The following is a 25,320-nucleotide window of genomic DNA, read 5'->3' as shown; positions in this document are numbered from 1 at the left end:
TGCCTTTCCTGACCACCTCATGGAGTTTTTGTGAGAAGCAAAAGCTGTGAATGTACTTGGTAAATGATAAAGCCTTACATAACATAGGAGTGTTCTTCCCACTCTAGTCTGGCTCAGCAAAGCTGGGCTGAGATCCCAACAGGCTCATAGTTCATTGTAGCTGACATGTCACAGTCACACTGGTTCCTGAATTCTCTATTTCCAAGAGAGATGAATGGAGACCATTGCTCTGGCAAGACTCTACTGGCCCCTGATAGGTAGGGCCAGGTATTATGATCTCCATTTTACAGATGAGGAAACTGAGGCCCAAGTGGGGTGAATTACTTGCCCATAGTTACATACATAGTAAGTGGTGGGCCTGGATATAAAGTTGCATGCTCTATAATTCTACTGGACTTAATCCCTGTGTTATCCTCTGGCCCTGACCCAGAGCAGCTTTTCAGGTGCAGTCTCCCATGTGCAAATAACCCTTGGCTGGTACAGGAGACACTGAGATGGACGGACTGGTCACGGATGAATGAGGGTCAGAGCTGAGTGAGGAAGTGGGGAGTGATGGATTCCCAGACTTTGGTCAGGTCACAGTTTGAGTGGAAGAAGATTAAGATTCAAGCCCTGTGGGGTGTCTCCATTGTACCCGAGTGGATGAGTGGACTGAGCTGCAGGAATCCCTCTGTGCATGGAGTCGGAGACAGAAGCCAGACAGATTCCTGGTCAGCAGCCGCAGACCCTGCTGGGAGCTGGAAGCTGACCTTGGCACTGCAAATCCTGGTTTTCTGTCAGAACTGCAGCCTCCTCCCCTGGCTTCCCTTTGGCAACATTAGCTAATGGCCCACACAACTCACCCGTACAGCATGAGCAGTGCGACCAGGGCTGGAAGATTGTCTGAAGAAGTGTAGGCTTTCTTCTGAAACCCGATGAAGATGCCCACCACCAGTGCAGCGCTCACAGTGTAATTCATCTTGAAGAGAGAAGAAGGGAGGGAGGCACTTAACCTCTCTGCACCTCTGCTTCCTGTTCTGCAAAATGAGGGCTGGGCCAGCCTCCTCCAGCACTTATGTTTTGGGATTCTGATTCTATTCGTCTAAACATTTCTTGGCTAGCGAACGTATGTTAAGTTGTCCTTAGTCCTCCTACCCCATGCCACCCCCACCTCCCTACACAGGAGGGGGGGTACAGTCTGTATGTTTTGAAAGAATGAATTATAAAATTCCACCTGATCTCTCCTTCTCTCCTTCCAATCAATCTCAAAGTCCTGTTGATTCTACTTTCTAAGCATGTCTCCAGAATTCAGAAAAGCTTAAAGTATAATCCTTGGCCTCACATCACTTCCTCCCTTCCCTTCATACAGAATTAAGTCCTAAAAGCCAGCAGGCTTGACAGGGAAATGTGGGCAGCCACGGTGCGGGGAGGGGAGAAGTCAGAGTGGTCCCAAGCAGAATGAGAGCCTAAGAAGGGTGAGAAGGGCATCCACGGAGGTGGACTGGTGTGCGGTGTTGGAGCCCCAGTGGGGTCAGGAGGGTGTCTTTACAGGGGGCTGATCTGTTGCGAGATATCAGAGCCAGAGCAGCACGAGGAGGACCTGCGCATGGCGGGTGGCTGGAGCAGGGAGAGGAGCGTGTCCACACAGGGGAGAGGGTGAGGGCAGAGATGGCGCTTATTACACACAGGTGTACTGCTCAGGTAGGCACATGAGTCAGGGGCAAGAGAAACCAGGTTCTCACTTGTGCAGAAGGGAGTTAAAAATATGGAAAGACAGAAAACCAGAGGGATCCTGTGGTGCTGGATTGGAACTAGTGGTTTTAGTGAGTGTTTTGTTCAGTGTATAGATAGACAGAGAAGTATGGATGCAAATGTGTGTATGTCTGTGCATATACCTGCATATCTCACCTAGCTCTCTCCACCGAGAAGGCCTGGGACCAGTGAATATATCTAACACTGAGATCTTGGTTTTTGAGGGACATTTTCCCCTGGAAGGAACCAGAGCTCCTTGGGGGAGACAGTTGATTCCAGGGTAGGGCTGTGGGGAGGAACATCTTGCTGGGCAGAGACCTTGGAGGTACTCAACGAACGTGGGGACACAAGTCAAGAGGGCACAGGAGCCAGCTTGAAGGGGCTCCAACTGGCCAGACTGGGGATAATCTGAGCACCAAAATCAGTGAAGAATGGTATCAGATTGTAGTCTGTTGATTAACACAGGAACCACAACTCCATACAAGCATAAATAAATACATGAATAAATGGAAAGCTTGATAACAAACAAACAGGATATTTACATAACTTCAAAGTACATCTCTCTAAATTCTTATTAATTATAAGGAAAAAAGTAACTTTACAGTGAAGAAGCTCAGCAGACACCATCTTCATCAAGTAACTGAAGTGACCATCATCAGTAATAGGACAAATTGAAATCAGAAGCTACCTGACAGGATGCAGTGAGCAGGACAGAGCATCCCTTCATGAAACTGCAGCCATGACCCGAATCCAACCATGAGGAAGCATCAGGCAAACCAAAATTAATGGACTTTCTGCAGAACAACTGGCCTATGATCTTCAAAAGCGTCAAGACATGAGTGTCAAGGAAAGACTGAGAACAATCCCAGGCTGAAGGAGACTAAGGAGTCAGGACAACTGAACGCATTGCATGATTCTGAGCTAGCTCTTTTTCTATAAAAGGCATTATTAGGGCAATTGATGAAACTTGGGTGGGGTCTGAGGATTAGATGGAAGTGATACATCAGTGCTAGTTTCCTGATGTTGACAGTTGCGTTGTGATTGTATAGGGTGAGTCCTCGTTTGTAAGAGGTACACATTGGAGGTGGCTGGGGTGTGTATGTGTATGTGTGTATGAAGGGACATCTTGTTTGGAAGTTACTCTCAAATGGGTGAGGAAAATAGTTTTGAACGGTGTTTACAACGTTTCTGTAAATTTGTGGCTGTTTCCTAATTTAAAAGAAAAGAAAAACAGATGATATATAAAAAATAAGAACTTACAACATCGTCTATGCAGTGTGAATGATATAAACAATGAGTATTTGTTCATTTATTCAACAATGACCCCCAGGCCAAGGTTATCTTTTCGCCACTGGCTAAGGAGGGTGCTTAGCTCCAATACCATGGCTCCTTGAGTTCAGATTCCAGGCCAGCCTTAAAATTCTAGAGCATCAGGAAGCCTGCTGGTATCACAGTCACTGTCTCCAAACCCTTCATTAGGCTGCTAAGTGTCTACTTTGCTAGTATCATCTCCCATTCAGACACCCATTCTGTCCTTCTGTCCACCAATTTCTCCTTAGGCTCAGAGATCTGTCTGTAGTCAGGCACACACATGGGTCAGCCCCAAGTGTTAATTCTATTCCTTGTCTTAAAAAAAAAAAAGGTTGAATGCAAAAACCCAGCACTTTAATAGCTTTTCAGTGCAGGTGAGCCTAGCTCCTCTCATGTTTTAAGCACAGGGCCAACTTGGGTGGCTGCAAGGGATGTTCTCATCCAAAGTGAGGTTTATTGGCTCTGACCTCCTCCCCATGTGTTCGTAAGTGTTTCCTCACGTAGACAGAAGAGAGGAGGGAAGATTAGTTGGTACTGATGATTTCTGGCTTTATATTGTTAAGTGATGGCTGCTTAGTAAGTTGAGTAAGATATTTGCCATCATTATTAAAAGTCATAGTGGAAAAGGTTGTTTGTGTTGGTCTCCATCGTGATATACATTATCATCACCATGAAGTGGAGACTTGCGTTAGTCTTAGAATGCTGAGATAAAACAAAACATCTTGTTCCCCAAGACGCCTGGAATAGGCTGGAGTTAGCGTCATAACAACTCCCACATTATAACCAGGCCTTCACTGTCAAGTCATTTTGACCCTGTGGCCTGTCGCAAGGTAACCCATCCTGACCCCTCTCTTCCCCCACCAATCCTGATCGTGAGAGAGGTGGCAGTCTGCTGTTGATTTGATAAATCATTTTTTCTTCATGTTCCCCCAAGTGGTAGCTAATCTAATATAGTGAAGCTCTGGTTGGGTAGGCAAAATAAGGCCACTGGATAGGGTTCCCAGATTTAGCAAATAAAACTATAGGATGCCCAATTAAATTTGAATTTCAGACAAACAACCAATAAATTTTTTAGTGTAAGAATGCCATATTTGGGGGGGGATTAGGATATACTTATACTAAAAATTGTTCATTGTTTTATCTGAAATTTAAATTGAACTGGGTGCCCCTTATTTATCTGGCAACTCTACCACAGAGCAGTTTCCAGTTTACCCCTTTGAGGGTGGGGTGGGACCTAACGAGAGGATGCAGTGTGAAGGGCCTGTTGATATCATCTCTTCAGCTCCCGGTTATTCTCAGGAAGGCCAGCCTCAGTGCTGCAGGGCAGGGATTATCTGGTGCATCAGAAGGCCCCTTGTGCAGGGCCTACAGAGTTCCCACTCAGCGGTTGCTAAGCGCTGTGCCCAGCATCTTTCCCCAGCTTGGGCCCTGGGCACATCACCTTCCAGCATCCCTGGCCGTCCGAGAGCCCCACCCTGCCACGTCCCTTCAGTCAGAGCACACACAAACGCCCACCCACCTTGGGCCCACGGGGGTGAGGGAGGTGCTAGGTCCTGATACTTACGATGTCCCAGAGGAAGTTGGTCAGCCAGTAGATGGTGGGGCTCACTCCACTGACAAACTGGAGGTGCTTAGCTTTGTTCACCCTCTCCTGGATCAAGTAAAGGACAAAGCTGGCAGGGACGAAGGACATGGCAAAAATCACACAGATGGCCACCACAGCATCCACAGAAGTGGTCAGCCTGCAGAAGGACGGGAGACAGAGGGAGAGAGGGGAGGAGGAGCGGAAGCAGGAGAAGAACAAAGTCAGGCTCTCGGAAGCCCTCACCAATGCCAGGGAACCACCTCCAGAATCCCCTTCCCCAGCCTGAAGCCTGTCATCTCACTCAGCTGTGTAAATCAAACTGGGTCAAAGGTAAATGGATATCTGTGCATTTCCTGTTCTACGTTAATGTTGAATATCAAGGTCAGTATCAAATATTGTCCCCTGTTAATATAAAAGTCTAGTACATTTTCTTTTTATTACGTTTTCTAATTATTTGTTGATTGTGTATAGAAACGGATTTTTACATTAATCTCATGCACTGCAATGCTCTTATTAGTTCTAATAATTTGTCTATAGATGCTCTTGAATTTTTATGTAGATAGTTATAGGGTCTGTGAAAATAAATAAATTTTTAAAAGAAAAATTTATCTTTATTTAAATTATCTTGTTAAATCATGCTTTCAAGAAACATCATAACATAGGGAAATGTTACGTTATAACATAAATTTAAGTAAAAAGGGAACAGGCTGATTATACAGGATGTTGGATCTTATTCACTCTTTCCCAGATCAGATAGAAAGCATCTGGCGAAGGGGAAAGTGTGGGCTGAAATCCAACCCGACCTTCACATACAAGCCAGGCACTCTGGTGTAAGCCAGCGCCCGCCTTGAGAAAGGAGCACCTTTTCCTAATTCCCACAAAGGCACCATATGTGCTAGTCACTGCTCTGTTAAAATTACAAATAGCTTGATCCACACACACACTAAGATTATAACAAATTACTGGAAGGAAACACCCAAAAATGTCTAGAGGAAACACCCTAAACTGTGTTGGGTTATAAACACTAAGTTCTTAAAACTCTATTCTATAAAGTTTATTTAATGAACACATACTATGTTATATACTATTTTTATAATCACAAGAGACTCCTCTCTCATATTTCATATTCAAGAGGCTTGGCAGGAGGTGTAGAAACTTGGGCTAAGTGAGAATGGACATAGACTACTTTTCCTCAGTCGAGGGCCTCAGAGGGTGTCCTGAGGAAGGTCCCAAGGGCCCAGGACCCACCCAAGTTCAGCCATGGCCCTGGGCACGTTCAGGGCACTTAGAGTATACTGGGTCCCCTAACTGCCTTCCAGAAGGAGTTTGCTCTAACAAAGGCATTCTCACCAAATGTAGGCCTCGAATAAGGCAAACATGCTACAAATTGCAAAAGAGTGAGGTTTTTACTGCTAGAAGCTGAGCCTAGGCTTCAGGAAGGTAAGGATCTGTCGACATGTCCGAAGCCTGACTGTCTGGGGGAAATTACTGGAATCTAAGATAATTACTACTGGGGCGATGAAAGATTTACTGAATCTCCCAGTTCCTGGCAATCATTTTGCATACTGGAAAGGAGAGTATTTGTGTAAGCTCCAGGAGCAATGTGTTATCAAGAGCCAAAAGGGAACGGAACCAAACATATGCTTACTTTCCAAATAAATATGAGGAGGAAGAATGGCCACGCAGTTTGGCACACGAAGTCTTATGTTCGTGTGTGTGTGTGATTAAACAAACTTGCCATCCAGCCCAGCAGCTTCTGCTAGTGAAAATCCTCTCGGGGTGTGTAGAGTGGAGAAGGTGACTAGAAAGCTGTGAGGCCGGGGCCTCAGTAGCTTACACTGTAATTTCGGAGAGCTGCTCCTTGGTCAGGTTCAGAGGCTGGCTTACAACGGTGATGCCATACTCCTCGGGGTTCCTGTCCTCGTGCAGGCTGGCCCGTAAGATGGCGTTGTGGGCCACGTTGAGGAAGCTGACCAGGGCATGCCAGCCTTTGTTGTTAAACCACACCTAGAGGGCGGAGATGTGGCTTTGTTAGGCTCTGCTACTGCATAGGAGACTCTGCACTAACAGCAGCTGTTTAAAGAAAAAATGAGCTGCAGGAAAAAAGAATGTGAGAGGGAGGAAGGTTTTGGCCGCTGGGAGACATTCCATACCAGATTTAAACAGGAGGAGGGATGGAATTTAATTAAGTTGGGAAAATAAAAATAAAACAACCAGCTCACATGAGTTTTTAGCTCTAGGGCAGACTGTGCAGGGCCAATACCTTAATGTTGTCTTCAGTTTCTAGATGTTTAAGGAAAGCAGACATTTCTTTAGAGGCTTCTCTGGTGAGAGGGCCCTGGAAAACCACAATAAACAACCAAGAGGGTTTTTTTTCCCCCTTCCCTTAGCGTTCATGATCATTTCTATTTCATGATAACTGGCAAGTTGAAAGTCCTACGAAATCTCCAGTCTGTTTACATACCCCGCTCACATTCATTAACTGGCCAAGGTCACTTAAAAATCCAACAAGGGCTTCTCCAGTGATGGGGGGAGCCGGGAGCTTTCCTCCAATGGAAATTCCTCCGTACCTGACAAGGGAGCAAGAAGTCCTCAGACCTGTGCCATGAACCACGTGTGTGTGTCTCGTGGTTGCCGGAGCTCTCAGTTTCAGTAGGAAAGTGTGTATTTTTGCAGGAATTGTCTGGCCCATCGGGAAACATAGCTCCCCTTTACAAACCAGCTTTAACATCTTCCTCACTGCCTCCAGGACTGACCCCTTCGGAGCCTGGTGTCTGCGCACCTCTCCAACCTCACCCCTCCTCAAGCCTTCCCTCCAGTGGCCCATTCCGGCCATGCAATCATTTCCAGAGCTCACAGTGGTCCAGGCTGCCTCTGTGTCTCTCTGCCTTCGCAGGGCTCCCAGTTTCCCCGGGTGCCTTTCCAGCTCATCTGTCCTATGTGATCTTCTCTTTGAGGTCTTCCCTGACTTTCTCCCACCCCTACCAGTGGTCCTTTTTCTGTGCTGCTTCTGTACTTTGCAGGTACTTCCGGTGTGCTGGACTCATCGAAACTGGTCCAGTCCTGCCGTGCCTCTCTTGGTGCCTCTCACCCACCCCTGCCTTGACTCCTGCTCTAGTCCTTAACTGGATCCTAGCCTTGGGTCCCTCCCACTCTAAACTATCTTCCACACTGCTCTGGAAGTCTTCAGTAACGGTGCTCAAACACTGGCCTGCGCGTGTCACTCTCTGGCTTAAAACCCTTCAATGGCAGCATAAAAGCCAAACTCCTCAACAAACAAGATTAATTTGTTGGATAGGCAAGGCAGAGGAGAAGAACTTCATTTCTCAGGGACTCAACTCGTCCCCCCACCTTTCTGCTTCAGCTGAGGTCCCTCACTTCCCTCTTGGGAACACTTCTAAAAGCTGAATTTCACTTTTATGGTCTAGAATTTGCCCAGGAAGTCAAGTCCACATCAGCTCTGCATTCATTCTAGAGGCCCTGTTCCTGAGGGAGCCCGCGAGGCGGGCTCACTCCTAGATGATCCCTAGAGGATTCGCAACCTTGGGAACTGTGTGAACCTTCAGGATGCCTCAGGAACAGGGTGAGTCTGGGGCTGGGCCAGACGCCCTGAGGCTTAAAAGGAATGGGCCAAGGAGTGCCAGGGCTTAGGTTACATGTGCTCTTGTTCTAAACTGTCATTTGCTCGGAGGTTTTAGAACCTTCCTGGAGTGAGAGCGCTCTGGAATTCCTCTTCAGGAACATCACCTCTCATTTATGCCCTCCAAGGAGATCTACTGCTGAGCATCTTCTGGGCCCAGGGTGTGTGTAGCCATGTATCCTCCAAGACATGTCTTATGAATTCCTGAGCACATACAGAACAGCTCATCCACGTGACTTTGAGGTGTGGCTTTTTTATGTGCAATGAATTTAAATAGATCACTCTGAGATTTTTATTTCTTATAAAAATAATTTCTTACCTCTGTTCATTGACCCAGTATTTGCTCTTCAAACTGAAAGCCAAAACAAATCATACAATGAATACAACAAGTACGCAGTAGTGTTAACTTTCTTCCCCAAACACTCACTGGGGTCTCCCAGTCTTCAGGGCCATTTTTTTGCATTTCCTGATGTCCAAGCAATGTGGAAACCTCCCGGGCCAGGGGCCGAGCCTGAATAAATATGTGGAGAAAGGACTGGTCTTTTCCAATCCTGCCTCTCCAAGTCACATCCTGCCTGCAGGGCTTTCTGGGTGGCCTTGTTGTAAGGTCACTTGCCAGATGATCTGGACCCAGAAAATACGGCAACGACCATGCCAGCATGGAGTGAAGGCTGCAGCCCTCCCCTCTTCCACCCTGTAAGAACGAGACTTTCATAATCACCTGCACGCTTGGAGGAAGTTCTGAATTACTCCTAGCCCAAAGTTAAGAGACTGACTTCCAGTCAATCAGGGGCAAAATTACAAGATAGGCAACACGCAGATACCAACTCTAGTCCTCATAGTTCAGCCCCATGGACTATCATTGCCATTAAGCACAAAATCCAAAATTCCATATTGCAAATTTGCTGCTGAGCACGAAGTGTGGGACAGTCGCTGTTCACTGCATTACTGAACAGAGTCTATGCAGCCTGTTTTTATTTTTGTGCTTGGACGCTGTTCTTCATTTTGCTAACTGCTGGCTCGGCACTGCCTTCTCAACAGCTGCTTTCACCATCTGCAATGTGTTGTAGTTAGCTGAGTCCATTTATCCCTTGTTGAGGGACTGGGAGGGAAAGTGACTGTAACTACTACTAAAATGAGACAGTATGTTTTATTTTAAAGTTCCAGGGAACATGGGGCCCAGATCAGGGTCCCGTATAATCCTCTCTCCATAGCATGCTCTTGTCATCCTACTTGCTCTGATGGGACTGCTGAAGCAGTCCCGGGGTGGGACTTGTGAGAACAGTGGCAGAGCTGCATCTGAAAGGGCAGTGATACAGATGATCATTCACAGTGAGCGTGTGACAGGTGCAGTTAACCTGGGCAACCTGTGGGCTCACGCAGACTATCCCACTGCCTCTCTCCGATCTTGGTCTGTTTCCTTTCTCCTTTTTGCTTCTTACTTTTCCCTCTTGCTCCTCTCTTTGTCTCTACCATTTCCCCTTACTCTCCTTCCTCCCTTCCAACGTCACCTCTGTCTTTTTAACTAATTAAAATATGAGGCACCTCTGTTTTTTAACTAATTAAAATATGAGGCTGTATTTTGGACAAATTCTATACTTTCTTATTTTACTTGTAATAGTGCATGGCTTAAACGTTAACTGCTTGTCCTAAACAAAATAAAAAACAAAGCAAGATTAATCATAAGTTGCATTCGACTTGTATATGCCCCCATTGCTTTTTCTATTGGATGAGGCTCTCAAATTAGGAAAAAGAAAAAATTCCACTGCCCTGATTGTTGTTAAATCATGAGAGGAAATTATCTTCTGTCCCTAGTCAATATTTCCCACAGGGAGCCAGGATGAAAAGTATAGAAAGGTCTCTTCTTACCTGCTTCGTATAAGAGCAGGATACGTTTTTACCAAGAAGTCGGAGATGTTCCTGTCTGTAAGGTCTTGTAGAATTTCAGTGCTGCGCTGTATTCTCTGAGGCAATGAGATATCTGCATTAATTACTTCGGAATTTGAGGTGAAACTTCTTGTTCTTTTCCAAAAATTATTTATAGACTCAGCTACTGGGAAAATACTAAGTAAGGCGCTGGCATCTCCCCAGTTCCCATAGCAATGATGTGGGAGTCACCTTCGAACCCGCTCTTTTCTTTATCACTGATGACACAGGACAGTTCTCACTTCAAAATAAATCTCCAGTCCATCAGCATCTCTCCAGTTCTACCACTATTACCCTAAACCAAGCCTCCACATACATGTCACCTGGACCTCTACAGACACTTCCAAACTGGTCTCTGGTTCCACCGTGGCCCTGCACAATGCATTCTCCATTCATTAGCCAGACTGAGCTTAACAATATCAATCAGAACATCCCATTTGCCTTGCTTACCACACTCCAGTAAACCCTCGGATCAGATCCAAATTCATTACCAAGGCTGAGCTCACCTGCTGCTACCCACCCCCACTGCCCACCCCCCCACTTCTTCTCCCTGTTTCTCAAATGCACACCTCTCATTCCTGCTGTAGTTTTGCCCTTGGCAGCAGCTCCCTCTGCCTGGAATGTTCTCCCTGGACAACCTCTCATGGCTAACTTGTTATCATTCAAATCTCAGCCCAAAGTTTATTTCTCAGAGAAGCATTTTCTATTTCTAGTCACATACTGTAGTATTGTCTTCACATCTTCATCTCTACCTGAAATTTTCTTTCCAATTAATCTGTTTACTCGTTTTCATCTGTTACCCCCCTTTTGGATACAAATTCTGTGACAGCCAGGACTTTTTCTGACTCGTTAGCTGTTGTGTCCCCAGTACCGAGAATAATACCTGGCATATAGCTGGTACCATAAATTTTGACATGAATGACAGAATTCAAACAGTGCATTACAATTTACAAATCACTTTCAGAATACATCTAGAAGAACTCCGAGTTAATCAAAAGATTTTAGAGAATTCAAAAGTGCATGAGCCCTGGTGTGATTCTGTCCTGCGCAACTGTTCCCTGGAACAGTAGTCTTTTATCTCCGTCCACCTTCTCTCCCACCTAAGTGCATGCCACCAACCCATGGAAGATTCGATGGACATGGACATGAGCCCTCTGAGGCCCCAGAACTATCTTTTTCGTTGTGAACTAAAGGCCAACAAAGATGATCACTTTAAGGTGGATAATGATGGAAATGAGCACCAGTTATCTTCAAGAACGGTCAGTTTAGGGGCTGGCACAAAGGATGAATTGCACATCATCAAAGCAGAGGTGATGAATTATGAAGGCAGTCCAATCAAAGCAACACTGGCAACTTTGAAAATGTCTGTGCAGCCAACAGTTTCCCTTGGGGGCTTTGAAATAACACCACCTGTGGTCTTACAGTTGAAGTGTGGCTCAGGGCCTGTGCATATTAGTGGACAGCACTTAGTAGCTGTGGAGGAAGATGCAGAGTCAGAAGATGAAGAGGAGGAGGACGTGGCACTCCTAAGTAAGTCTGGAAAGTGTCTGCCCCTGGAAGTGGTAGCAAGTTTCCACAGAAAAAAGTAAAACTTGTTGCTGATGAAGATGAAGATGATCATGAAGATGACGATGATGATGATGAAGATGATGATGACTTTGATGATGAGGAAGCTGAAGAAAAAGCTCCAGTAAAGTAATCTGTACAAGATATTCCAGCCAAAAATGCACAAAAATCAAACCAGAATGGAAAAGACTCAAGACCATCAACACCAAGATCAAAAAGTCAAGAATCCTTCAAAAAACAGGAAAAAACTTCTAAAACACCGAAAGGACCTAGCTCTGTAGAAAACATTGAAGCAAAAATGTAAGCAAGTATAGAAAAAGAGCATTGAACAATCCTGGGCACTACTGGTAAATTAAGCCCAAAGATGGGGAGAGGGGAAAAGGAGAGACAAATATAGTCCAAACTGAGTATCATCAACAATCCAGACTGAAGTCTTCTATTTTCATCTCAATCCCCTTATTGATTTGCCCCCTTCCAGGCTGGAAGCAATCTCTTGATCTCCTAAAACACTTTCTTTTGACTGCTGTGATTCAGTGGACCTTATACTTTGCTTTCTATTACTTGTGGATTTGCCTCACCTCTTTGACCATGTTTTAATCACCTTTGTATCTCCTTAGCTGCTCAATAAGTATTTGAATCAAAAAAAAAAAAAAAAAAAAAAAAAGTGCATGAGTTTGGCCACCAGGTGGCAATATCACTTTAAATTTGGGAATACATAGCGTTTAGTCTCTGGTGAACCACGAACCTGCGGTATCAAGGGTGCCACCCAGAGGCAGCCGAGGAAATTTCTGGCAGTGTTACACCACCATCATCACACTACTCTTTTCATTTTTCATGGTTTCTGTCTTTCCCGCCCCTTTCTCATTTTACTCCCTTCTTCAGTTCACTTTCTTCACCTTGTTCCTCTCTAACACTAGGAGGAGAACTAGCATCTCCTGAATGCTCACTGTGTGCCAGGCACAGCGTTAAATGCTCTACATTATCTGCCTTAATCCTTATATCCTGTGAAAGAAGAACTGTTGCCTTCGTTTATAGACAGAGAAACTGAGGTTCAGAAAGATTAGCTAACTTGCACCAGGCTAGAGCTTGTGGGTGGTTGACCTAGGATTAGAATCTGCATGTCTGACTCCACAGCCTTGCTCTTTTCACTGCGTCACCTGCTTCTCAAGCTGAAAATGGCAACCACGTGAACTGCCAGGCTCCCCTGGTGGAATCTAGGCTGGAACAATGGGTGGTGCCTGGGAATTTATGACAAAATAGTTTCTAAAAGTTCTGTCAAATGAGATCCTCCTACAACTTTATCTCTGTGTATCCCAGAAGTCAGGGATGGAGCCCCTCCCCCTCAGGACCCAGCACCATTCAAAGAATATGTTAGGACAGGAGGGGACCCCAGAGAAGACCACAGCCACCACCCCATTTTCCAGATGAGGACGATTTACCATCTCTGAAGCAAACTCATACTCTCTGGTCTTATTCCAGGCAAATGGGGGAGTGTGTGTGAGTGAGTGTGGCGGGTGGGTGTGAACATAAGTGTGTGTGTATGTGTGAAGGAGAGAGACACTCACACACACACAGAGCAGCTTCTGTGCAGATGCCTGACGCAGATGCTCCCAAGAGAAGCATGAATGATAGTGAGGAGAGGCAGGAGTGACAGAAAATCACAGGAACTGATTTGCTTTTTACCAGACTTTGGCTAAAAGTCTTTTACATTTTTTCCTCAGGGACCAAGGACTAACCACTGAAAATACATTTCTAAGTGAGGCAGTGAGCCTTAAAGTCAGGATTCACTGAGGAATGAGTCCCCTCACAGCTATGCTTGGCCTTCCCTCCCTGTTCCAGCCAAGGGCTCACTACACAGGGTCACAGCCTCGGTGCCCTGCCACTGGATGTATTTGAGTAGAAGCAGCCACAGGGGCCCTCCGCAAACCCAACAGAAGCAGAGCTTCCTCTGGGGTACCGAGAATTGGGACAAGCCCCTAAGTCCCTCTTTTGGGATCCCTGTGATGCTGTAGTGGCTGAGTTATGATTCAAAGAGAAAATATATTGCTTGAGAAACAGAAAGGTACATGCTTTTAGCATAAAAAAGGGAAAGGTAGGATGTTCATAAACATGGAATCATTTATATACAAGCCAACAACTGTGACTGACGCTGTGGCAAAGTTTAGTTGTCCCCCATTACTGCTCTGCCCCCTGCCGTTTGCCACAGGAACAGACTTTTTTGTTGGGTACAAGGACACCCAGAATAAAGACGACAGTTCCCAGGCTCCTGTGATGTTCCGTTCTGGCCAATGATGTACACATGAAAGTGCCTCTGTGGTAGCTTCTGGAAATCCTCCTTAAAGATAGTGTATTCACACACTTTGCCCTCCCTTTTTCTTCATCCCTTCTTCCATCTGCTGCCTGGAAAGTAGATTCTGCCATCTTGGCCAAGGAGGCTGACTTGTTTACCAGAAAGGAGGGAGTGACAAAACAGAATGCCATGGACCACCCACACAAACTTTTACATGAGAAAGAAATGAGCTGTGTCATATTTTATCCACAGTTAGTTTGAGGTTGTCATCACTTGAGTTGAAACTATTTCTAAATAATAGTTTCTTTATCTCATTGCATTCTCTTAATAATGCTGAGAAATAAGTGCAGTTATCCCCAATTTATAGGTGAAGAAATTAAGGCTCAGAGAGGCCAAGTAACCCACCCATGGCTCTCTGATGCCAATGCCGGTGCTCGCCCCACCTGCCACACTGCCTCATGGGGAGTCGTTCATTCACTGGCAAATCATGAGAGAGGACCACATAGGACCCAGCTCTGTGCAAGTCAGCTGGGAGTCCTGTTATCAACCTGAGACAAGGGGGACTTCTCTGGCCCCATTCACTGTCTCTGAAACCCCTGGAGCGGCTCACTGTGATACATTCTGGCATTCGGAACTCCTGAGAGACGAGGCTGCTCAGAGCCAAGATTGTTGTTATCCCTGCAAAACACAGGTCGCTAGCTGTGTGTGTGTGTGTGTGTGTGTGTGTGTGTGTGTCTGTGTGTGTGCATGTTAATTACACAGCACATGGAGAGTTTCTTAATTAAAATTGTAAGTGTGCATTTGAAGGGACACTACAACACTGCTGATAACAGAAAAACTGGAAGCCCACATGTCCAACAATGAGAGAGTAGTTAACTAAATTAAAGTAAATCCAAACAGTAGGATAGTGTGCAGGCATTAAAAATGATACTGTAAATGTATATTTATTGACATGGCCATATGTTCATGATATGTTGTTAAGTGAAAATAGCAGGTTTCAGGACAGCATTTTGAATATAATCCTGTCTGAATGGATAAAAACTAAATGTTATTGGTGGTTATCACCAAGTGATGGGGTAATTTTTTTTGTTCTGACTTGTCTGTGTTTTCTAATTTTTCTATAGTGATCATGCCTGATGTGTAATTTTCTCAATACTTAAAGATATTTTCTTACTAGATTGAATGGGGAGTGTCTGGTGGAAATGAAGCTTTTGGTCAGTGGCTTCCTCCAGGAGGTAAGGACCTGGAGCCTCATTTAGTCCTTCACTCAGGCGTCAGTTTGAAAACGTTAGTTGGCTAGAAACTCAGGAGGCGCAATGGCTGTGGTCACAGACAGGCTCAGGGCCCTAGCAGCCCCTGGAGGGGGAGGTACCTGAGGGGGTGGGAGCCCCCCTGCGCCCTCAGGGCACTCGGGGAGCATGGTGAGCTTCTCTCTGGTGCTGCACCTGCAGGAAGGCGAGGGGTGGTCTGCTGTCCATATCTGCTTCTGGAGCAGGTGGCTGACATCCGGGGACACAGAGGGAGTCTTCCAGGGGGTTGAATTGCCACAGGGGAACTCCCTCATGGAAGACAAGAACATATTCCACAATCAGCTTCAAGGTTGATAAAAATTCCTCAAAATGAGAAATAGTGCCCAACCCTCTCCTTCTGAGCCTTTCCTCCTCCTCGGACCCATGCATTTTCTTCTACTCTTGGAGGTTGGTTTCTGCTCAAGAAAAAATCAAGACTAGAATTTTATTGATTCACTAGATGTGGGTGGGGCTGGGAAAAATTATCTAGCTTGTGGATGGCTTAATCTCCCTTTTATCTGCTGGCAGCTCTCGCCGTTTAGAGAACAAATACAAGAGGTTTTGAAATTAATCTATTTTGGTCCTTATCAATAACTCTGAAAAAGACTGGATGAGAGAAGCAGTTAAAATTACATTGAACGTTTTGAATTCTTGGTGGATTTCAACTGCCCTCTAGAACTCTCTTCTCCACACTTAAAGCAGTAATTGAAAGTTGGCCATATAGGTAACTAACGCCATTCTAGGTCCAATCACACAAGGGCACATCCCCCATCTGCCCCCCTTCTCCGTTCAGATTCCTTTCAGATAAGTTGTGAGTAGCATATGTCAACTCAGCATGGTACTTTTATATGGAGAACTATAGAAATACAGAGCTGTCCCGTGGTGCAGGGGCTTCCTGAGGGGCAGGGAACACCCTCGCACAGAGGTGTTGATGGAGAGGCCGGGTGAGTGCTGCTCAGGGGTATGGTGGTGTTCGTGTAATACACAGCAGGACTGAGATGGGGCCTCTCCCAACCCTGCCATCCCAGGCCCCCACCATCAGGGTCTCCCAGGGCAGCTGCTGGTGTTAGGGCAGGGGTGCGCAGGGACTTACGGAAGCCACTCTTCCTTCAGGCAGCGGTTGCCAAAGCCTGGCTTATTCACGAGGACGTCTGCAAGTACCATGAGCCGCTCACTGTCCGGCTGGTCCATGCTAGACAGAGTGAGAGGGGCTTACTCGATGGGCATGTGACTGGGGCAGAGGGACAAAGCAGCCAACATGCAACGCAGCAAATGCCTGTTGAACGGCTACTACATGCCTGGCATGTAAGCAAGGCAAAGGATTCTGCCTTGAGGTGGCTATAGGTCTCCTGAGAAGGGGGGTAGGCTATTGGAACACACCAGTGGTCTGATTCCGTATCAGGTCTGCACTTCAAAAAATGGAGCTTCAACCCACTCACCCAACCTCTGCGTTCTCTTTCCTTCCTCCTGGCAGTCTTGCGTGTCCACTTGGGGGTCACCTTTCCCAAGTGGCAGACTCATTAATTTCCTTTCTGAGGGCAGCCTGAGGACCACTATCATGCTGGTGACTGTCCCAGAGAGTGGGAAGGTCAGGGCCGCACCAAGCAGCAGGTGACCCAGGAGCCCCACAACCCAAGGAGGTGGATGATGACATCTGAGGATGAGTCTACACACCTGAAGAAGGTATACTGCTGCCCATATATCCAGGGGTGAAGGGTCAAAGCAGGATATTCGCCAAAAGGAGGGATGATGATGGAAAGCATCAGAGCCAGAAACACAAAAGTGGCCGGGAGCACAATCTGTGGGAAAATAAACATGGTAACTTGGGCTGTGGTATGTGGTATGTTACACATACACGCATACACACACACACACACACACACATATACACACACACACACACACACACACACACACACACACTCTTTTAAACATTTATCCAGCAGCCTCATAACTGGGCCCTGATGGAGAAGGTCAGTCTTCTGGGGAACATGACGGGAGGATGTGCAAAGGCAGGTTGTGAAGGAGAACACAGAATGTTCTGGTAACCTTTGAAGGGTGGTTGAAGCAGGTCAACACTGAACCCTGAAGTAGGCCAATGCTCAGCCAGAGGTGAACCAGAGTTTCTGTTTCTGAACAAAAAGTATAAAAAGAAAAAGCAGACAATGACCTTGATATGCAAGGTCACTGCAAAAAAATGAATGAAAACATGACTTCACCCTCCCCTATAAAAATAAAAGCAATATTAACATATCCACTCTTATTCTATTTTCTCTGCTAAGTGAGGTAGAGTACTTACAAAGAAGCTTTGTGTTACCAAAAAGAAACAAAGGTTGGCAGGGAGGAAACAAAGCTGACAGAACTCAAAGAGGGTGCCCATCGCAGTGTCTGACCCCATGTGCACCAGAAAGCCTGAGAGAGGATGGGGAGGCTGGGAGAGGTCTGGTAGGCGTGGCCACCGGCAAACAGGCACAGCCAAAGACTGCAGTAATACCTGGGCCAGGAAGTCCTTGTAGCTGCGGACAGTGTGGTGGAACCGCTTGACCAGCAGCGCCTGCACGTGCTGGAGGGCCAGCTGCACTCCCGTGTTAAGTTGGCTGTGCCCATCCTGCTCCGGGGGAGCAGCGGGCTCCGTGGGGTGGCCGTCGGAGTGCTGTGGAGTCTGTCTGGCCTTCCTGCTAGAACTCAAACAGGAGTGTCGAAGACTGACGTTTTCTCTTTTCTGCTGAGTGCCGCCTGGTTTGGGAGATGGAATTAATAGTTTAGAAAAACATTCACAAGATCATTGTTTTCTTACTGTGTAAATTTTCCCTTCATTTAAGTCAGCAACAAAATATCAGGCCAGGAAGGTTAATAAACTTTTTAAAATTCTATTTTCTGATATAAATCATCTATAGACAGAATTGCCTGAAATTGTTTTAAAATTCTCTACAGTAGTTAAAGGGAACAAGACAGAGAGGTCTGACACATATAAGTAAAAAAAAAACCAAAAAACAAAGGTGCAGAACAGTATGTGTAGTAAGACCATATTTGTGTTAGACAGCATATTTATCATATGCAAAGAAACATATTTTATGTATACACATACACCCACAATGTGTACACATGAGCAAAGCTCTGAAAGAATACCTGTCAATTGTTAAAAAAGGTTACGGCTTCGGGGCAGAGCTGGATAAGGGCATGGGATGAAGTGGGAAGGGTTAGTGTTTTTGTATTATTTGAATTTAACAACAAAATATATTCATGTATAACCTGTGTACATAAAAAAAGTAAAAGTCACAATTGATTTGGTTCTTTCTAAATTTTTAGGTCACCGAGAAGTAGTGGAAAGAGCAATGAACTAGGAGTTAGGAGACCTGGGTTTGAATCCTGACTCTTACTAGATGTTCAAATTTGGCTAAGTGACTCAACCTGTCTGAATCTGAGTTTTCTCATCTGTAAAATGAAAACAAGAAGAAGGTTTTTATGAAGATTAAATGAGCTAACACACATAAATGTGTTTTATAAACCATTTTAAGTCATCTGTTAGGTTGAAGCTATAGTTTATCATCACTGATTAATATTTATTTGCAGAATATGTTGTTGGACATAGAGGGCCTAGAGGATGGCTAGTTGCCCCTAGCTGCTTTCTCCTAAAGTCTCCCAGGACAAGGGCAGCTGCAGAGGGAGCTGGGTCAGCTGAGTCATCCTTTCAGCTAATGTTCACGGGCACCTGCAGTGTACCAGGCCTGCTACTCAGAGGGTGGAGAACTTCTGCAGGCTCACTGACTACCTGGCACCAGAGTCCCATCTCCACGTCCTTCCTCTTGATCTGGGCTCAGATCTGATGTCTGTGTGGATGGCCCTCCCTCTGGTAGGATTGCTGCTGCCTGTCCTCGTGTCTATCCTCTGAGCTTTGCCCTCTCCCTGATGCCCCAACCAGACTGGAGTCCACGGTCCAGACCAGAGTTGAGGGCTTCAGGTCTGTTTGTCTCTGGCTTTCTGCTGCCCTCCAGAGGCCACTGGCAGTGAGCCACCCTTCAGAAATGGCTTGGACCCTCTTGGTACCATGTAATGTATGACTCCATAGACAGCCACAGGCTCCTTCAGACTCTGAAGACAAGATCAGAAAAATGCCATCCTCTAAAACGGAGCCTATTCAAAACAAATACAATTAGCCACCTGAAAAATGGAAGACAGTGGGAGTGTATAACTGAGGGTCCTAGATTTGAGAGCTGAGACCAGGGAATAATAAGACTCAAAAGCCTGTGTGACTTTAAGGCAAGTCATCCAACTTACATGAGCTCAGTTTCCCCAGATGGGGTCAATCCCTGCCCTACCAGCCTCACGAGGTTACAGTGACAATCAAATAAAACAAAGGATACTTAGCCCTTTGTAAAGTATAAATTAGGGCTGAGTTTGACGTAAGAGATATTTGTAAGTGTTGAGATTAGGGTGCTGCTGAATCGTAACCAGAAATTGCATACTGTGTTAAGACTTGGTATGTTTTAGCTCATTTAATTCTCTTAATAACCTTAAAAGGTGGATACTATTATCATCCCCATTTTGCATATGAGGAAACTGAGGTACAAAGAAACTAAGTATTAATAAGTACTAGGGATGTAATGTACAACATGATAAAATTAATTAACACTGCAGCATGTTATACACAGAAGTTGTTAAGGGATTGAATCTTAAGTGTTCTCATAAAGAAAAAAAGAAGCTAAGTATTTACCCAAAGCGACTCAATTAGCAAATTACAGAGTTCAGGTTTGATGTTCGGTCTGCTTCACTCTAGAGGCTATGCTCTTAACCCCTACCCTTGACTGTCTCTTTCGAACATTCTATTCTGTGTCCAGAATGACCAGTCTTCTGATGTGTAATTTATTCTTCTAAAAGGACCTAATTATTTATTTATTTATTTATTGGCTGTGTTGGGTCTTCGCTGCTGCGCGCAGGCTTTCTCTAGTTGCGGCGATCGGGGCTACTCTTCATTGTGGTGCGCGGGCTTCCCTTTGCAGTGGCTTCTCTTGTTGCGGAGCACGGGCTCTAGGTGTGCGGGCTTCAGTAGCTGCAGCACACAGACTCAGTAGTTGTGGTGCACAGGCTTAGTTGCTCCACAGCATGTGGGATCTTCCTGGACCAGGGATTGAACCCGTGTTCCCTTCACTGGCAGGCAGATTCTTAACCACTGAGCCACCAGGGACGTCCCAGGACCTAATTATTAAGAAGGAGCATTCTGTGCAGATTAAAGCCCCTGATTCTTGAATCCATCATAGCTTCTAATATAAATTAGCATGTTTTCATTCTGGTTTTGGTTAATGTAAGTTTTTGCCCTTCGGTGAGCTGAGGAAATTTAATTCCTGTGTCTACAAAGCTGGAAAGAAGACCTGGGCCCTGTGGTGAGCTGCTCCCACCCCCTCCAGAGCACTGCACCTTTCTCCCCACTCTGCCTGGGTGGCCACCTCTTCTGGCTGCCACACAGCCTAACTGGGTCATGGCACATGTGTGGGCTGATATATTTGACTACTGTTAGTTCTAGGCATAGCTGGGATCACTTACAAAGCAAGATGAAAACCGTGACATAGAGCTAGCACCGGAAACTAACAAAGAGGAAACAGTCTTTGCACACGAAAATACTGCGATATGTTACACTGGGTAGAAAGTGTAACATATCACCATTGGGCACCAATGGCAGGTGCCCAAGACAGCAAATGAGAATTGTCTCACAGCTTTGCCTCTGACCAGAAGAGAGGAAAATGGAATGGGAAGGGAGAAGCCAGGGAGAGCATTTTATCAGAGTGGGTGGATACCTGTTGTTCTATCTGAAGTGGCCTGTGTTGCGGCAGGTAAGCTCTCCTGCATGTCCATCTCCCCAGCCTCCACCCTCCATAGTAAAATCCACTGCACTCATGAGTGCTTTGTGTGGCTCTGAGATTTGGTAGAAATCACGGAAGGGGATGGTTGGTGGCCGGGCTCACACATATGGAAGAGAAACCCCCAGAATCCACAGCAATTATGGTCCCCACAGTTTCGAAGCTCCGCAGTGCACTAAATGAGGGCTCAGAATAACTTTATCTCCATCTCAAAGAGGCCAGGAGGTCCTAGCTAGCATCTGGGTTGTATTTACTGTCACCATTATCTCTAAGAACTCTGCGAGCTGTCACTCATGCAAGCAGGAGTGGATCAGAGGCCTGGCAGAGATAAGACTAGGAGATGAGGATGGTGATGTGGCAGGAACAGGAGACCAGGAAGGGTGAGAAGCTTGGGGGTGGTGAAGCTCCCAGCCTGCCCTCCTTAAGAATCCTGATTTCGTCTAGAGTCTTCCCACCCAGATCTAATTCCATTTGTCTTTCCTTTGTCAACCAAAGGAACTGAGAGTGCAAAATGCCTGTTATTTTGGGGTCAGATGAAGGCGATGGAGGAGTGTTTCCCTGCTTTGTTGTTTTATGCACTTTTCCTTAGGCTTTCAAGATAGAGCTCGTGGGTGTGGTAAGGGAACAAACTCCACACTCGGGTGCCATACCAGCAAACAGAGGTCTTGACTCACAATCCTCCGTGACCTTCAGAAAAATCTGTCAAGAAGGAAAAAAGAGAGAATTTGGTTTAGGCATTCCCACTCTCAGAAAAATCTAACCCAAGCTCAATTCTGTTGGGGATTGCTTCATCATAGGAAGAAAATACATTACGACTCTTTGTCTAAGAACATAGTCTTCTATAAATACAAAAGTGTATGTATATGGTGACCACAACTATGTAAAATATGTGTGCGTATGGACAAAGGCAGGAGGAAATAAGCCAAAAATGAAGATAGTTGCTACGCTTGGGTGAGGAATTACGGCTTTTTGCCTTTACAGAATTTCCCTTCTAGACTTTTGTGTTAGACTTTGGCAAAGAACCACCTCTTCTGGTACCTGACAGCAACCACCTGGAATCTCTGCCTTACCTCTTCCAGGGGAGTGTCAGAAATTCCAAAACTGCTGAGCCCCAGGTCACCCAGGGTCTCCTCCAGCTCTCTGAAAAGGCTGGCGTATGCCCTCTGCTTGAAATTCTTATTTGGAAGAAGGAAGATGAGCTCTTGACCAACACATTCCACCAGCTTCGCCTCCGGAACATGGTGGCAAACCATATCCATCAGCTCATTCACATCCCCTAAGACAAGAAGAAAGGCTGACATCAACTCTGCTTTCCAGAACCTGGAAGACTGTGAACTTGCCCAGGTCCCCTACTTTCTTCTGCCTCTCATTTGAGAAAAGGGCATTTCCTTTCTCGGTAGTGATTCTTGCAGAGGAATAGCGCTCCGTCATGTCTGTTTTTAGCTTAGCTGGCCCTGTGATGAGCACTGAAAGGGAGATGGAGATGGAAGCCAACACCCCACCCCCCAACTAGCTGTGTAACCTTGGGGAGCTCATGTAACACTCCTGTGCCAGTTTTCTCCTTTGTTCAATCAAATCTTCTGTTCTTTACAAGCTATGCAACGTTAGGCAGGTCATACCCTTGTTTCTTCATCTGCGTAAAGGGGAAAATAATGGCGCCCACTTCATTGTGATTTGTGAGGCTTGGATGCGTTAATATGCGTTAAACACTGAGAATGATGTGCCCGGTCCATAGATGAGTGTCAGCTGCTATTGTTATCACGAACATCATCTCAAGTAAGAAAGCTCTTGTCATCAACGTTGTTCGTTCTTAATCACCACAAGCCTGAGAGAGTCAAAATTGCTTTCATTTTTTGGTCTGGCCCAAGGTATAGGGGACTTGCCCAATATGCACACTCGGCCTTGGTGACCAAGCTGGGTGAGAACTCCCCTTCCTAAATCACACACCCAGGCCTGGTCTAACTTTTGGGAGGCCTGCACCATTTCCCCTAGGATTGCATCTGCCTCCTCAAACAAAACCCTTAATCCCCAGCTCACAGGAAATGCAGAAGGGGGTTGAGAAGCTGTGGAAATGGACCATGGGATGGAGTACAGGAAGCACAGCATGGGGTGTGGGGAAGTGTCCAGTATCAAGTATTCACCTGATAACACTCATACCATCAGAATTGAATTTTATGCATGAGCATGTGTTACCTTAAAATTAAAAATCTAATTAAAAAATTTAAAGCATGCATTTAAAGAGACGATTCCCTAGCACACTGTCTTGAGAGGCAGGTCAAAGGGGAAGGGATTCTGGGGACTCAGAGCCCAGGTCTTGTGTGTTTCTGCAAGCCATCCTCTCAGAGTCAGGATCACCCAATGAGTTCTTTTCCTTCTTTGTTTTAGAAATGACTCATGTGGAGGGATTTCACAGCTTTCAACCCAAATCCTTCTGCCTAGCTGGACTGGAAGGCTTGTTTTAAGTCAAATATGCAAATTAGACTCAATTGTCTTCAGCTCTGAGATGACTTCATGCTGGGGCTGGAGGGCTCCTCACGGGAGGAAGCAGCTCTGCCCTAACAGCTCTCTAGGGGTCACGTTCATTGTTCTCTTAGGAAGGAAATCGAACCTGAAGCTGCTGGATTCCCAGGAATTGTGTCTTAGACGTGTGTGTCAGCCTTTCCAGCAGCAGCCCTTCAGGGCAGCAGGGCTTTCAGCGTCTGGCAGGGAGGTCTGCGAGTGTGTGTGGTATGTGGGTGTGTGTGTGCGAAAAGCCTTCCAAGGAGCTAATGGGGATTGAAATGATCTTCCTTCTCTTATTTCGGGTATAACTACTTACTGTGCTTCCCACCCTTCACAGCATCTCTCTTCTATTCAAAGAAAATGAACTTTTATTTAGAAATAAAGTAATATTTAAAAAATTCACCTCAGCCAGCAGGCTCTGTTTCCACCTTAACTTTGGCACACACAGTAATTAAATGTATTCTTTTAAAAAAAATTATTCAGAAAGCAGGGAGGGGCCCATGGCAAGGCAGACTAGGAAAAACACACAGAAATGTTCTAAAAAGATGTGTTCACGTTCACCACAGGTTCTGTCGGTGCAAAGAGAGGGTGGGAGAGTAAATAGGGTGCCCCCTGGGCATCCTGCCTCAGCTGTTAAGCGTGGTGCATAAATATTGTCTCGTTTTCTTGTTTCACCAGATTTTAGTTAGAAAAATACTTGTGCTAAGTAGGAAACTTTGTCTTTTCTTTGATAAGCAGCTATTTTCCCCCTTCATTAACTTGGATCAGTACATAGGTTTAGTTTTGCTCGTACTTAGGAATATGGGAAGTGTGGTATTCAAATTGTGAAGACGCCCCGGGGAAAGGATGAGAGGCAAGCACTCAAGGAGAGTGGAAAGAGCTGCTGACAAGCACTCTAGGGCAGGAGGTCAGATCCTGCAACCATGAGTGCTTCCACAGCGAGAGCCTCTCTTTGGCATCTTCCTGGAGTGGAGGCACCCCTTATGAGGTCTGACACACTCTAATCCAAGCAAGAACCACTGGAAAACTTGGCAACTGAGAGGAAAGCTGGGCGTGTAACAGGGATGTGCAATATTCCTCAGATTTGGCATCTACACCGTGCAAACTGACTCTCTGGAAAAGTGCACGATGAGGGCTGTGGCTCCACTGTAGGGCTCCAGCTGGCACCTTTAGAACCCCTTTTCTCCAGACACTGAGGAATGTGGCTTGGAGCCAGGCAGGAGGACCCCAGGAGTGGAGGCTTACTATGGACAAGGGCAAGGAGTGAACAAAGACTGGATTCGTCATTAAAAGGAGAGGGCCCGTAGGTCCATGACTTTAACATCCCTTTGGGAACTGAGGAGGAGAAAAAACTCAAAGAAGATGATGAGCAATTGCATGACTGTGGGCTTGAGAAACACACAGAGTGTTCTATTTGCTCCCACTGAAATGCATGACAGCCGGACACACCCAACAATACCCAGAGATGATCGCCAGACAAGAACTGAGGTACAGTCTGCCTGAGTCCTTACCGTCCAAGACTTGTTCTGGAGTTATCTCATCGACGCAGGATGGACACCTGATGGAGAAACCCTTAGACGCACAGCTGCAGGTCCCCTACAACAGATGGACGTCAGTCACTTCTA

The 25,320-nt window shown here is 45.9% G+C and overlaps 1 protein-coding gene and 1 pseudogene across 3 annotated transcripts in view; one reads left to right on the top strand and one right to left on the bottom strand.

Annotated features, from left to right (window-relative positions):
• The window catches only part of ABCA4 (ATP binding cassette subfamily A member 4), a 136,641-nt gene that overhangs the window by 20,800 nt on the left and 90,521 nt on the right, over positions 1 to 25,320 (bottom strand). For both annotated transcript variants that reach the window (XM_049714008.1, XM_049714005.1), the window contains exons 24-37: positions 25,207 to 25,291; positions 22,264 to 22,469; positions 21,844 to 21,892; positions 17,833 to 18,074; positions 17,013 to 17,137; positions 16,432 to 16,530; positions 15,422 to 15,608; positions 10,137 to 10,231; positions 8,587 to 8,619; positions 7,092 to 7,197; positions 6,891 to 6,965; positions 6,465 to 6,634; positions 4,607 to 4,784; positions 843 to 958 (exon numbers count right to left, since the gene is read on the bottom strand). In XM_049714008.1, the coding sequence (XP_049569965.1) occupies positions 843 to 958; positions 4,607 to 4,784; positions 6,465 to 6,634; positions 6,891 to 6,965; positions 7,092 to 7,197; positions 8,587 to 8,619; positions 10,137 to 10,231; positions 15,422 to 15,608; positions 16,432 to 16,530; positions 17,013 to 17,137; positions 17,833 to 18,074; positions 21,844 to 21,892; positions 22,264 to 22,469; positions 25,207 to 25,291 (1,766 nt within the window). The remainder of the gene's footprint in view (positions 1 to 842; positions 959 to 4,606; positions 4,785 to 6,464; positions 6,635 to 6,890; positions 6,966 to 7,091; positions 7,198 to 8,586; positions 8,620 to 10,136; positions 10,232 to 15,421; positions 15,609 to 16,431; positions 16,531 to 17,012; positions 17,138 to 17,832; positions 18,075 to 21,843; positions 21,893 to 22,263; positions 22,470 to 25,206; positions 25,292 to 25,320) is intronic.
• Positions 11,225 to 12,225, top strand: LOC105748047 (nucleophosmin-like; annotated as a pseudogene). The gene has a single exon (XR_007479056.1). The product of XR_007479056.1 is annotated as a nucleophosmin-like (transcript).

This window comes from Orcinus orca, chromosome 1, assembly GCF_937001465.1.
Source record: "Orcinus orca chromosome 1, mOrcOrc1.1, whole genome shotgun sequence".
Taxonomy (NCBI): Eukaryota; Metazoa; Chordata; class Mammalia; order Artiodactyla; family Delphinidae; genus Orcinus; species Orcinus orca.
Note: the sequence above shows the minus strand (reverse complement) of the source record. Positions and strands in the feature narration are given on the sequence as shown.